Source organism: Trifolium pratense, linkage group LG7 (genome assembly GCF_020283565.1).
Source record: "Trifolium pratense cultivar HEN17-A07 linkage group LG7, ARS_RC_1.1, whole genome shotgun sequence".
NCBI classification, from domain to species: domain Eukaryota; kingdom Viridiplantae; phylum Streptophyta; class Magnoliopsida; order Fabales; family Fabaceae; genus Trifolium; species Trifolium pratense.
This window is the reverse complement of record NC_060065.1, coordinates 26,680,330-26,695,238: the sequence shown is the minus strand read 5'-3', so window position 1 is coordinate 26,695,238 and position 14,909 is coordinate 26,680,330. Positions and strand designations below refer to the sequence as shown.

The window sequence follows — 14,909 nt, the reverse complement described above, 5'->3', positions numbered from 1 at the left end:
TCGATTTTGAGCAAAAAATGGATAGGAAACCGACCGGCAAAAAACCGCATGAACCGGGGTCGAACCGGGACGAACCGGCGAACCGGCCGGACAGTTCAAGCGGTTTTGCAGTTTTTTTTTTAAAAAAAGGGAAAAACGACGTCGTTTTAATTATTTTTTTTTAAAAAAAAATCTGAAACAAAACAACGACGTCGTAGGAATAGAAAAAGTTTTTGTTTTTCATCTATTTTTCATTTGGTTTGAATTATAAATTTTATTTTATTTTTACTTGTGATATTTTATCTTTTTAATATGTGAAATTATGAAATATTGAGCAATTATTCATATATTTTTATTTATATATTAATTAAAATATATATTTAATTAAAAACGGTTCGACCCCGATTAAACCTGGTCCGACCAATTGAACCTTGAACCGGTGAGCTCGCCGGTTCGATGACCGGTCCGGTTCTGACAACCTTGCTCTTATTGCGATCGAAGTGCTTCATGCTTTGAAGAGAAAAACTACAGGGTGTAGAGGCGAGTTAGCACTAAAGATTGATATTAGCAAAGCTTATGATAAGGTGGACTGGGGTTTTCTCCGTGAAATTCTGACTAGAATGGGATTTGGTGACGTTTGGATACGTTGGATAATGATGTGTGTAAGATCTGTCAACTACTCGATACTCATGAATTATGACAGAGTTGGACCGATTATACCGAGTCGTGGGTTGCGACAAGGTGACCCTCTTTCTCCCTATCTGTTTATTCTGGTAGCGGAGGGCTTGACTTCTCTTATTCACCAGGCGGTTGGGAGGGGGGATGTTCATGGAGCGAGAATTTGTCGTGGCGCCCCAGAGGTGTCTCACCTTCTATTTGCGGATGATTGTTTCTTGTTTTGCCGGGCAAGTGTAGCAGAGGTAAATCAGCTTATGAGCATTCTTCATACTTATGAACTAGCCTCTGGTCAGGAAATTAATTTGGCCAAATCCGAAGTATTTTTTAGTCCCAATATGTCTCCTGCTGATAAAGAAGATCTATCTCGTATACTTGGTGTCCGTCATGTTTTAGGAACAGGTGTATATCTTGGTCTTCCGTCAATGATAGGAAGGAGCAAGAAAGCAATATTCTCTTACAACAAGGATCGTATCTGGAAGAAAATCAATTCTTGGAGGGGAAGAGCATTGTCTAAGGCCGGTAAGGAGGTTTATGATAAAATTTGTGCTTCAAGTCATCCCATCATATGTTATGAGTATGTTTATCCTCCCTTCCTCACTCATTGATGATATCGAGAAAATGTTGAATGCCTTTTGGTGGGGAGGCGGAGGTAACAACAATAAAGGGATCCACTGGTTAGCTTGGGACAGACTCGCATGCCCTAAGGCGAAGGGTGGTTTAGGCTTTCGTAATTTTGAAGCGTTCAATATGGCTATGGTGGCTAAACAAGCATGGAACATCATTCAACATCCAGACTCGTTGGCGGCTAAACTAGTTAAAGCAAGGTATTTCCCACGCTCATCGTTACTCGAAGCATCTTTGGGTTATAATTCTAGATTGGCATGGCGTAGCATTTGGAAGGCTAGACAAATTCTTTTACGTGGGTGTCGGTGGCGGATTGGTAGTGGCGACAGAATCCGTGTTATGTATGATCCATGGTTGCGTGGAAAGGTTGACCGATGGGTGTCCTCACCTCAAGTGGAAGATGTTTATCATTTAGTTGTTAAAGACCTGTTACTTGAGAATTATAAAGTGTGGGATATAGCTAAGATTCGTAACTTGTTTACAGGTCAAGTAGTGGACGAGATTATTGCAACCCCTCTTATTAGTTCGGTTAAAGAGGATAACGTGGTTTGGGAGGAGGAAAGGAATGGGTGTTACTCAGTTAAATCTGGTTATAATCTAGCCATGAGATGTATTATTCGAAGCGATAGGCACCATGTAGAGGGCAGTTGGAATGATATTTGGAAAGCTCAATCTCCTCACAAAATGCGTCACTTACTATGGAGGTTGTGTAGGGGTGTCTACCGACGCGAGTTCGCTTGAGACAGCGTTATGTAGAATGTGAACTAAGTTGTCATGTGTGCAATGTTGAGGTCGAAGATGATATTCATGTGTTTTTTGGATGCGAAGCAACGCGCGAATGTTGGTCGGTCGCAGGCCTGTCACAGTTGCTGCATAATGCAACTTACCAGCATGGGACTGTCGCAGACAGGGTATTTCGAATGTGCAGAAACGAGGATAGTGCAATGATAGGACGGGTTGCATTGTTATTTTGGTGCATTTGGCATAATCGAAACGACAAGATTTGGAATGACAATATTCAGTCCCCGAGCCAAGTTGGAAAGATGGCGTTCGTCGTCTGGAATGAATGGTTTACTGTCCACCAACTGCAGCGTCATAACGTTGTTCCTATTGAGGATCCTAGGCCGGTTCGGTGGGAGAAACCAGAAGCGGGATGGATAAAGTGTAATGTTGATGCTGTGTTTGTAGGTGGGTCCGGTGTTACTTCTATAGGTCTTTGCTTTCGTGATACTATTTACGTGGAAATTTGGTAAACAACCGCTAGTTTAAGTATTTAAACTCGCGAGACCAACTAGTAAATCTCAGAACAATTTTGTGTTTGGTTTACTTAAGAAAATGTTTGGGTGTTCGTTTAAGAGGAAAACAAACATCTAAGAATGAAATCTTTTGCAAACAATAATAAAAATAACTGCTTCGAAACGCCTCGAAACAGCAACTTCAAGAACAAAAGTTAATTAAAACTAAAGAAACATTGCTGAAAAGTAAATTGCATTGAATGAAAAAGCAATTACAAATAGATGGTTCACAAAACATACATTTTCTCCTCGAAATTCCTTTCGTTCGATCGCTGAGTACTTAGAAATTTAGGGAGAGTTTTTTGTATAAAATTTGTGACCCCTGTTCTGAATGAAAAACTGCTATAAATACTAAGACGAAGTGGTAACTGCTTCTTGATCATATGAACGCTCTTCGATTTGCCACGTCGACCCACGTTCTCCACTTCCAATCTTCATTTCTTCAGTGTGCGCCAATGCTCTATTGGGCCGTTGTTATTTCTTTTGGGCCTGGACCAGCTGGCCCTTTGACTTATTTTGCGACTTCGACATGCTCTTGATAAACTAGCCCCAAGCATATCTTCCAAAGCCTTCGAAACTCTCTTTCGTTTCGACATCACTAGAACTTCGACGCATCGTTTGAAAGTTTTATTTTAACAATATAACCTTCAAATAAATATTGGACCCACCAATTATATTTAATTGATAAATACCAAATATATATCCAACAAATTGCCCCCCAAAAATGCCATTTTCGACTGTGTCTATCGAAAGAGGAAGTGACATTTTTGAAAGTACTACTGGATATCTCTCTTTTCCAATTATTTCTCCTATCCTTCAGGCTGATATCCAAAATTTTTGGATTGGCTCCAAAACTTACTTTCTTTTCCACTTGTCAAGGAATTTGGACACTTGTCAGCACAAGAAGTTGAAGAAGTTATTATTTTCCTTTTTGAATTATTTTAATTCTACGATCACGCGCCTCTATAAATAGGCAAATCCTTTCTTCATTGTTCTTTTTCCAAACTCCAAACTTTCAACTGTTCATCTTCTTCTTTAACTTTGAGAACTCTCTGCTGAATCTCTTGCTTCCAAACACCTTCAACTTTGAAACTTTACTTAACATCAAACCACCGATCTTTTTTCCTTTCAGCTTCTTTCTAAATTGCTCTAACAACTCGCGATTCCCAATTTCAACCCTAATCGTCAATTCTGCGGAACTCTTGGACTTCAACAATGGCGTCCAATTCAAACGTTACAAAGCTACTTCCTTACGCTGGCAAGTGGACCACCAACACACTCTCTTCTTACGAAGAAGGTACAGTTCCAGAACCTTCACTGCGATTGGATTTGCAAAAAATTTGGGAGAATCAGGTAATCTTCCTATACTCTATTAATAATCTGGTGCATGCGTTTGGGGGACCTAAACCAGATGGAAAAAATCGTAACTCCAACACAATACCCATCTTTCCTGTTTACAAGCTTTGCATTCCTAGGGTTTTCCTTAGTGAACCCTATAACTTTAGTTATATCAAAGCGCCTAACAGGGTTTTTCGATCAGCTCCCTCCCTAAACGACCAATACCTTAATTGGTTGGATAGAATACAACAAGACAAAGCTGATATTTGGCAAGCTTGTGGTATTTATGACCTTATTCAACTCTCTAGGACATGTCTTAAATACCAACAGGAAATGATTATTGCTGCTCTGCATTTCTTTGAGTCTTCTACCAACACTTTCCACTTCGAATGTGGTATGATGACTCCTCTACTTTACTTGATGTTGCCGCTATTACTGGTTTATCGCCCCTTGGGGACACTTATGACCCCTTTAAAGCTTCTGACACCATTAAGTTTGATTTTCGCAACAAATCCTACTCCAAGTACATTATTGAGAATCAGAAAACTGATGATGAAGTAAGTGCTGAAGAGCATGTTGCTTTCTTAACCCTCTGGCTATCTCAGTATGTATTCTGCACTCAGTCTCTCCAGGTGGCCAAAAAATACATTCCTATGGCCATTCAGCTGCATGAGTGTCAGCAATTTAGCTTTGCTCGACTCATCCTTGGATGTCTTTATGAATCCATGAGGGATGCTTGTGAGCACCTTAAAAAGACAGGTGATGGATCCACTTTTTTGGGAGCTGGTCCCTTCTGGTTGTTGCAACTATGGCTAAACGCTACATTCCATACAGAACTTGACCTTTTCTTGCCTGAGCAATTTTATGATGAGTCGCGCGCGCGCCAAGTCGAAGGCACGAGGCTAGCAAGACTGGCTCCCAGGGTAAGAGGTGTTTTTCTGAACTTGAAGAAATTCAAGCCTAGCTTCGCTCCCTTTGTGGATAGGCCACTTGGCCCTCCTTGGTTCACCCAACATTTTCCTTCTCCACCGGACTTCGAAGAGGTGGTTACCAGCATTTGGAGTGCTTATCTGATGCCTACAGTCCTTTCGTGTCGAATTGGATTAACTGCTGGAGAGTTTGGGCTAGTTGGTTACTTCCCAAACTTGGTGTCTCGCCAATTTGGCTTAACCCAAATACTCTCAAAGAGCATCTACTTGGAGGAGAGGGAGATTTGCTTAGGCAAATATGGCATGACAGAGCCACAATACCGTTCGTTTTTGGAGCATTTCACCAAGTCTTCCTATGAGCTCACTCCATTCGAATTTGCGCCTTCTCATGCCTGCACCAAGGAATTTTCCAAGTGGTGGTCTCTCCACTATGAAGGGCGTTTGGTCGATAGAACTGTCTTGCTCACTGCTATCTCTAATGGATTCGACTCATCCATTTTGAACAAGATTAAATCGAAGTTAAACACTAGAGGTAAACTGTCGTTTCGAATCCTGCTTACACAATCTTAAATTTGCATACCTTTTCTCTTATGTATACCTCTTTTATGCAGGAAGTAAGTCGAAAGCAGGTTCCAGCAGTTCCAACAAACCTCCTCTTCCACCACCAAAGGTTGAGCTAGGGGTAAGCATTTTACCTTTTATTACCTCTCAAACTTTCTATGGAATTTTCTGTGTTAACTTTTGCTATGCCCTTTTTTAAGGTTGCCTCACGCAAAAGGTTGCACCCAAGTGAAGCTCCCTCCTCTTCGAAGAAGCAAAAGCCTGTCCCAGTTGCTCATTCGAGTGCTGCAGATAAGGTAACCCTTTAACCAAAACTTTCTTTCTTTGTTCTCTGGTTTGAATGTAAACTCATCGAAATGTGGCTTATAGGACGCACCCATTCTTTCAACTATCCATGAACAAACAACCACTTCCACCATACAAGATCCTCCTCATACTGACCAGCCTACCAAGGACAAGAAGAAGAAGAAGAGAAGGAAGGACAAGAAGTCTAACCAGTTGGCTTCTTCTGAAAATCATCCCTCCGAAGTTGAAGTACTAGAGGATACCTCCAAACCTCCTAAAAATCCTCCTCAAGAACACTCAGAGAAGAAGAAGAAGAAGAAAAAGAAGAAGCATAAAGAGTCTCCCATTTCGACCACTGCTGCTGAAACACCTGCTGTCACAACAGAAGCGCCTCAAGTGCTTGAAACTGCTCTTGATAGTCAGGCCCAAGTAAGCCATCTCTTCTAGTTCTTACCATTTTCTTGGTTTTTTGGCTTGTTATTTATTTTTATGACTTTATTATATTTCAGCCACAAAATTCTCCACAGACTGTTCCTCAAGACAATCTTTCTCCCAACAAAGTGGTTAAGGAAGTGGTCGAAGAGCCAGTTGCGGCGCAGCATGAAACTGTGTTGGAAAGGATTCCCTCCCCTCAGCCTATCGAATCATCCATTCCTAACAAGTCACCATCTCCTAAGCCTACTGGTTCGCCTGACCTTGGCGCAGGGAACAGCACTTTTGAGCCTAACAATGGGGAAGTCAACCTTACTCAAAGGCCATCACATGAAAGTCCTTTGTTAGATCAAACCCAAATGCCAAATACAACTGAGCCCATAATAGAGGCTGTTAATGCTGAAGCTGGCCATGACATGGGGGTTGCCAATGAGCAGGGCCCACCTCTCGAAGGTGACCATTCCACTACCAATCAGCCACAACCAAGTGGGCCAAGCCATTGCTCTGGCTCGATGAATGCTAATACCTTTGATTCTGATGACGACGACTCTCAAACTGGAGACTCTTATGATGAGGAAGGTACTTCTGTTTCAAAACCTCCTCCTTCCATTTATTTGCCAGCTGAGCTAGCTAAGGAGTTGAAAGATTTAGCTCCAGCAGATGCACTCAATAAACTCCTTTCGAGTCATGGTGCCTCCAATCCTAATGCTGAAGACAAGGAAAGCCTGCTCGAGAAAAAACAATTTGATCACGAGCTTAGGTTTAGGCGAGAGATTCTTCATGGAGATATGTTGGGATTGCTAGAACGTGATTCTTCCATCTACTTCAACATTAAGGCCTTGTTCAACAAGCTCCAAAATCCTAGAACTAGCGAAGCAATCTTCCTCTTGGTTACTCAAGCTGAAGCTTACCTAGAGCAGTATGTCAACCAACCTCAACTCCTAAGCAGAACTGATGAGTTGCTAAAGTCTCAACTCTCTGCACAACAACGTCTTTTTGATCAAGCCGCCCATTGCAATGCAGAAGTTTCGAGGATCAAAGCTACCTCTTTTGATGCTCTTAACCAGATTGTGACTTGCGAGGATAACATTGCCAAATGGCAATATGAGATTGAAGAATTAAAGGAGAAGATTCGACAAGAGGAGGCCAAAATGGAGCGTTTGGCCACATTGGCTGTCGAAGTTCATAGGGCCGAAATTGATGAACTAGCCCATGAGGGACTTCAACACTATAGTGATTGCTTGGCTGTCCAAAGGCAAGTGGAGCGTTTAACGAATGATAAAGAAATGCTGCAACGTAAGTTGGTTTCCATTCGAAATCAATATTACCAATTCCAAACAGCTAATCAGAAGCCCTTCTTCGTCACAACAGCAACCTTACGACTTTTGTAATTTAAACCATATTTGAATTTTGGTTTTCCTTTTGTAACTCTTGAACAATTTCCTTTTAATTATCAGTCGAACAACTTAGGCATGCCCCTTTTTTAATGTATGCCTACTTTTGGTTTTAAATGTTGCATGTTCTTGTCTTGTCTAAGTTATTTTATTTTTTGAGGGCCTACCATTGTTTGCTTTCCCTATTTTGGCCAACATTCTGAGTTTATTTAATAACTCCTCTAAAAGGGTAAGGCAAAACAGGTTTCCAATGCAGCCAAACATAACACCCCCTCGGGCATTTATTGAAACAACACTTCCCTATGAGAAACTAATTATGGTTAGTTGTAACCACTTAGGCATTAAAAGCGCATCACTTCACTCTTTATGAGTTCATCTATAAATACTGCATTTAAGACCTTTCATTCTCATCATCAGTCCAACATCAAGAAGCAACAAACTTCTTTGAAAAATGGATCAGGAGAAAAATCAACCTCTTTCCACCCAAGATCCAAAAACTCAACGTCCTCTTGGAAGGGGAAGAATCAAGAAACCAGCTTTCAAGCCTCCACGCACCAAACTCCTTCGCCCTAAGAGGGCAAAAAATAAGGAGATAGAAACTATTGTTCTCTCCTCTGATTCTTCAAGTTCAAATGACACAGATGAAGACTATGCTGAGTTCCTCAGCACCTGGGAGCCTGACGAAGATTTCCCAGGAACATCTTCTTTTGAGAAAGAAGAATCTCAGGTTTCTGAGCTTTCCAGCTCTGATTCGAAAGATGAAGGAACTAAAGCCCAGGGTAAACCCTAAGTGGTTATCCTGCAACATTCAACCATTTTTGTATTTTTCTTGAATATTCTTGAATGATTGGTTGTAATGTTAATTCTAATGAATAAAATTTCCATTTTCTTGGCAATTTCTTTTGCCATATTGCAGTCTTTTTTAATCCTTGCACTACTCATTCTTTATGCATACTTCTTGTAACATTGGCTTATATTTCTTTAAATATTTGCCATTCATGTTTATTGAACGTTGTTCAGGAGTTAACTCTTCAATTTCATAAGCCCCATTAGATAATATCTGAGAAATCTTGAATGGTCCTTCCCAGTTAGGTGACCATTTCCCAAAGACTATATCTCTTCTATCCATGGGAAGGATAACTTTCCATACTAAATCCCCTAAGTCAAAGGTTTTAGATTTAACCTTTTTGTTGTATGCTTTGGCAATTCTTTCCTTTTGTCGAACTAAGGCATCTAATGCTTGCAACCTTTCCTCATCCACATCTACTAACTCATCCAACATCAATTTCCAATAATGGTCAGTAGGTAGTTCTAATTGCTTTTTCACTCGAATTGATTGCATCATTATCTCAATAGGCAATACAACATCATGACCATAAGTTAGTCGAAAAGGAGTTGAACCTGTTAATTCCTTAGGAGACCAAATTATTAATTAGACCAATTATGACCTTGTTGGCTGCTTCGACTTGCCCATTTGGTTGAGCATAATAAGGCGTCGAAGTTATTAATTTAAAACTTGTTTGTTCAGCAAAGTCTTGCATCTTTCGTCCAACAAACACTGTCCCTTGGTCTGTAGTAATAGTTTCAGGAAGCCCAAACCTATAAATGATGTGGTTTTGGATGAAATTAATCACAACCTCCTGATCTACATTTGTTAAAGCCACAGCCTCTATCCACTTGGTGAAATAATCAATTCCAACCAATATATAGCGTTGATTTTTTGATGAAGCTAGCCTAATTTCACCAATTAAATCTAAGGCCCAGCCCCTAAAAGGCCAAGGCTTGACAATCGAATGCAACTCGCTCGCAGGAACATGTTGTATCCCTGCATGTTTTTGACATTCTTGACATCCCTTTGCATATTCTATGCAATCCTTAAGCATAGAGGGCCAATATAGCCCTTGTCGAAACAGAAGCCATTTCATTTTATGGCCTGCTTGATGAGCACCACAGGCTCCACTATGAACATTGAAAATTGCTATATATGCCTCGTTTTCACTAAGACATTTCAACAAAACCCCTTCAGGTGTTTTCTTAAATAACTCATTTCCAATGATTGTGTAACTTAAAGCTCTATATTTGACCTTTCTTTCAGTTACACCTGTTGGATTTTCCAGATAGTTAACAATGGGTTGTCTCCGATCATTGTCAGCTAAGTTATCAATGACGAAAATCTCTGTCATTACCTCATCAAAGTGCGCATACACCATTTCGAAGTTGGCTTCGACACTTTGCTCATTTGCCCTCAGCTGTTCAGATGCTGTTGATACATTGGGCATTGCTTCGCATGAAATTAGCTTTTCCTTAATCTCGACTAATTCCTCTAGTTTTTCTCTTGTTAACTTGTAACCAGAAGCAATTTGAGCTAAATCATTTGCTTCTTGGTTTTCAATTCGAGGTACATGTTGAATATCACATGAATCGAAACGTTTCAGCAAAGAGAATGAAATAACAAAGTATTTCATCAGATGCTCTTGAATGCATTTATACTCTTTTGTTAATTGCTTTATTACTAATTCAGAGTCTCCTCTGATTTTAACATGTTTTGCCCCCAGGTCTAAAAGAATCTTTAGGCCTGCAATTAAAGCCTCATACTCAGCCTTATTGTTGGAGCAAGATCCATTAATCTTATACCTAAACTTTGTTGGAATTCTTAAGGGGGAGATAATCAAGATTCCAATCCCTTACCATGTTTATGTCTTGAGCCATCGAAATATAAAGTCCAAGGCTCATAATCTACGTAGGTTACTGAAACTTCGACTACTGAATGATCAGCGAGGAAATCAGCAACTATTTGACCTTTGACAGCCCTCAAAGGTTGATAGGTTAATGAGTATTCAGTCAAAGCCAAAGCCCAATTTCCAATTCTACTATGCAAAATTGGTTTTAATAACATATGCTTAATAATATCAAAGTGAGAATAGACATAAACATTAACTGGCTTGATATATTGCTTAAGTTTAGTACAAGAGAAATACAAACATAGACAAAGCTTTTCAATTGAACTATATCTAGTTTCAGCATCATTTAAAATTCTACTTAGGTAGTAAATAGCTTTTTCTACGCCATTTTCATCCTCTTGAGCGAGCATGCTTCCAATAGTTGAATCTGATGCTGCAATATACAACTTCATTGCTTTGTTTCGAATAGGAGGCATTAAAGTAGGTGGCTTAGACAAATACGCCTTAATCTCATCAAATGCCTTTTGCTGTTCTGTTCCCCATTCGAATACATCATCTTTCTTGAGCTTTAGCAATGGAGAGAATGGTTGAGCTTTACCACGTAGGATTGAAATAAACCTTCTCAAGAAGTTGATTTTACCTAGCAAAGATTGAAGCTGTTTCTTTGTTCTTGGAGGCTTCGTCTCCGTGATAGCTTTTGTCTTGTTTTGGTTAATTTCTATGCCCTTTTTATGCACAACAAAGCCAAGGAAATCTCCTGCATGTACACAAAAAGCATATTTTAGTGGATTCATTTTTAATCCACATTTTCTCATTCTTTCGAATGATTTTCTAAGATGATCTATGTGTTCATCCTGAGATGAGGATTTCACAACAATGTCATCAATATAAACTTGCATAAATATTTCAATGAAATCATGAAAAATTAAGTTCATGGCTCTTTGATATGTTGCTCCAGCATTTTTCAAACCAAAGGGCATTACTACCCATTCATAAGTGCCTAAAGCACCAGGGCAACGAAATGCAGTCCTTGATACATCATCTTCATCAATAAAAATTTGATTATAGCCTGAATAGCCATCTAGCATACTTAAATATTCATCCCCTGCTGCTGAATCAACTAACATTTCTGCTACAGGCATATAATATTCATCTTTTGGTGTAGCATTGTTTAAATCCCTAAAGTCTATACAAACTCTAAGTGACCAATTTTTCTTAATAATAGGAACAATATTGGCTAACCATTCTACATACCTGGTTGTTCGAATGAACTTGCACTTGAGCAACCTTTCAATTTCTGCCTTGATCTTTGTCATGATTTCTGGTGCAAACCTCCTTGGAAGCTGCTTCACAGGTTTCTTGTCTGGTCGAAGAGGTAGCCTATGTTCTACCAAATTTCTGCTTAGCCCAGGCATCTCACTATAGTCCCATGCAAAGCAATCTTTGTAGTACTTAAGCAATTCAACCATTCTTTCTCTTAAGCTTGGATCGATATTGGCATTAATATAAGTTGGCCTTTTAACAGAGCCATCTCCAATATCAATCTCCTGCAAAGGATCTTGAGATTGCATTCTTTGAATCGAACTGTGTGGATCTTTTTCAAAACCCAAAGGTTCATCATCATAAATACAATCTAGCCTTTGCTTTTCGCCATTATTCAAGTCATTAGCCTCTAAGGCCAATTTATCTTCTAAGTCCACATTGGCTTCGACAGCCATATCTCTTTATAAACTAATGGCTTCGAGAGCCATTTTGATTCTATTTTCGGCTGCGTAAGCCGTAATTCGATCCCATGCTGGGGACTTAATCATCATACTCATTGAAATTGACCCATCCAGAAGCTGGTGGGTAAGCATCCTCAGACAAGGGCTTTTCTATGTCTTCCCTTTCCCAACAAAAGCCATGGGTTGGATGCAGTTTAACTGAGTGATATACATTCTTCGACACCACCACATTTGGATCGAAGGCAGCGTCTTGCTCACCACAAGGAGCAATTGAAGCTAAGTTCTTATCAAAATTCTGGAGGGTCACAGTGCATGTCTCTGAAACATATGCACTATGGTCTGCCTCTACATTTTCGACCAAACCATCCTCTCTCCAGATAATTAACCTCTGATGCATGGTTGAGGGGACAGCCCCAACACCATGAATCCATTCCCTTCCCAATAGCAAATTGTAATTGGGTCTGGCAGCAATGACCATAAAGAGGGTCTTTCGAACTGTGCTTCCAACACACACTTCTAATTGTACTGCCCCTAGGGAATGACCGGTTTTACCCTCGTAATTTGCTAACACCACATTGTGTGAATGAAGGTCTGTATCATAAAGACCTAATTTCTTCAACATGAAGTGGGGCATAATATTAACCACAGCCCCACCATCAACTAGGACCTTGTTTAACCCCACATCATTCACTTTTGCTCTGATGAACAGAGCTTTCAGGTGGTTCTGCATTCCCAAATCTGGCTTTTCGAAAACAGCTTTTTGTTCCTCGACACAGCCATTCTGCATGACATAGTAACACATTGGCTTATGGTCAGCCAAATCGAGAGCCTCGAAGTCCTCTTCCACCTCATTGACTTCTGTAGGCACGTCATATTCCAAAGGCAAGATAGACACAACATTAACCATTATGTCGAAATCTGATCCCTCATCTAAGAGGTCATCATCATCCATGTCATCCTCACCTTCTACCACTTCTTTGGTAGTTTCAGCCATTGGCTCTTCCACTACTATGGAAAGCCTTTCTTTCACTGGCCTTTTGGCCACTTCAGCTTTTTGGGCCACAACAGTCTTGCCCCCAGCCTCAACATCCTGACTTGCCAATTTCTTCTTCCTTTGAAACCTTCGCCACTGAGTGCGAGTCATAGGATTTTTTCCCTTATAGTTGTTTCTATAAGAGTACTTATTGGCTTCTGTGGCAGCATTCATCTTTTCTTTTCCAGCCACCACTTTCGAACCCTTAGGCTCAGAAACAATGTTAACATTCACATTGCTGGAACTTCCATTTTCCATCATTCTCCTGTTAAAAGTTACATACTGCCCACTTACCCACTGGTTAATGGGTGCTCTTCCAGATGGCTTGAAAGTGTTTTGGGGGCCTAGCCTTTGCTGAATTGAGAGACCTTTGGTAATAGGCTTCCCCCAGTTAGCTCCCTTGTATGGCTAAGCTTTTTGATTTGGCTTAGTCTTTGGCCATTTCCTCTTACTTTTAGCATAAGGTACGACACTTTGAAGGCCTGCAGTGGCCTCTTTGTCACACACAGCACTGCACCTAGGGCAAAGCATCACTTCAGAATTCTTGAGTTTGCACCTATTCAGGAAGTCCACCAGTTCTTCCTCAGCATTAGGATACACTTCACGTACCCTTTTCTCATATTCTTCTTCACGTACCCTCGATCTGAGCAGCAGCATCTACAATTTCAACCATGTTGCAGTCATAAACTTCGATCTGTCTCACTCTGTCAACTAACTGCGACATGTCTCGAAGGTATTGGGTATCCAATTTCTTTCGAATCGAATAGTCTAGGCCACCAGCAGCCATTTCGACATAGGTGGCATCAGCAGTTGGCAGAGGATCTGTGTCCACCTTCATTGGAGGCTTTGCCTTATCAGCATATTTCAGCCTTGCTTTAATTCAGCCACATTAATATCACTATCCTCAAATTCCAAGTATTCATCATCAATTTCATAATCAATTTCATTATCATAAGAATCAATAAAACCAATTTCGATCTGTCTCACTCTGTCAGCTAACTGCGACATGTCTCGAAGGTATTGGGTATCCAATTTCTTTCGAATCGAATAGTCTAGGCCACCAGCAGCCATTTCTACTAGCTCATGTTCAGGCACTTGGGTAAAACACCTGGACTTCAGTAAACGAAACCTATTTAGATAGTCATCAATTGACTCTTGGTTTTTCCTCTTTACACTAGCTAATTCTTTTAGACTTATCTTGGTTTGGCCCATATAGAATTGTTCATGGAAGACTCTTTCCAATTGGGCCCAGCTATGAATCGAATTGGGAGGCAAGGTTGTGAACCAAGTAAAAGCATTTTTGGTAAGCGAATTGGGAAAATACTTCATTCGCAGATTCTCATTATTTGCCAGATTCCCGGATTCAGCTAAGTACCTAGCAATGTGTTCTACAGTGGACTCACTAGTATCCCCAGCAAACTTAGTGTACTTAGGGACTTTCCAACCCCTTGGCAACTCTGTTTGTAACACGTATTCATTAAAAGCAGAAACAAAATTTGGCCTTCGACACCCTGTGTTTAGGCCATTTTGGGCCAAAATCGTTTCAACCATGTTAGTCAAGTTATTTTGGCCAAGTAAGTTGTTATTTTGAACCTCTCGAACTACCTCATCAGCATCTTGGTTCCTCCTAACCATCACCACTGGAGGGTTTGGTGAACCATTTGAGGATTTAGATTAAACACTGGAGGATTTTGATTTACTACCTGAGGATTTTGATTAACCTCGTAAGGGTAATAAGTCTCCTCTTGTACAATTGGTGTAGGTGTTGGGTTCGGAACTGTTTCATTGGCCACATAAGTTGGCCTTTGTTACACTGGAGTTGCAGACATTGCAGGTAATATTACTTGTGGAGTAACAGGATTTACTCTAGGTGGTGGAGGGGGTGTACCAAAAAAATCAGTAATTCGACTCATTTGGAATGCTAACATTTGGTAACTGTCATTGGTATTTTGAATT

General features: G+C 40.3%; 2 protein-coding genes across 2 annotated transcripts; both read right to left on the bottom strand.

Annotated features, from left to right (window-relative positions):
• Positions 1 to 8,449: 8,449 nt before the first annotated feature.
• LOC123896154 lies at positions 8,450 to 11,914 on the bottom strand. Its single transcript, XM_045946576.1, has 6 exons — positions 11,529 to 11,914; positions 11,183 to 11,450; positions 10,498 to 10,762; positions 10,204 to 10,452; positions 9,032 to 10,090; positions 8,450 to 8,916 (listed from the first exon to the last, which is right to left on the bottom strand). Exons 1-6 carry the CDS (start codon positions 11,912 to 11,914, stop codon positions 8,450 to 8,452), a joined length of 2,694 nt encoding a protein of 897 aa, XP_045802532.1.
• Positions 11,915 to 13,817: 1,903 nt separating this feature from the next.
• Positions 13,818 to 14,588, bottom strand: LOC123896153. The gene has a single exon (XM_045946575.1). It carries the CDS (start codon positions 14,586 to 14,588, stop codon positions 13,818 to 13,820), a length of 771 nt encoding a protein of 256 aa, XP_045802531.1.
• Between the last annotated feature and the right edge of the window lie 321 nt (positions 14,589 to 14,909).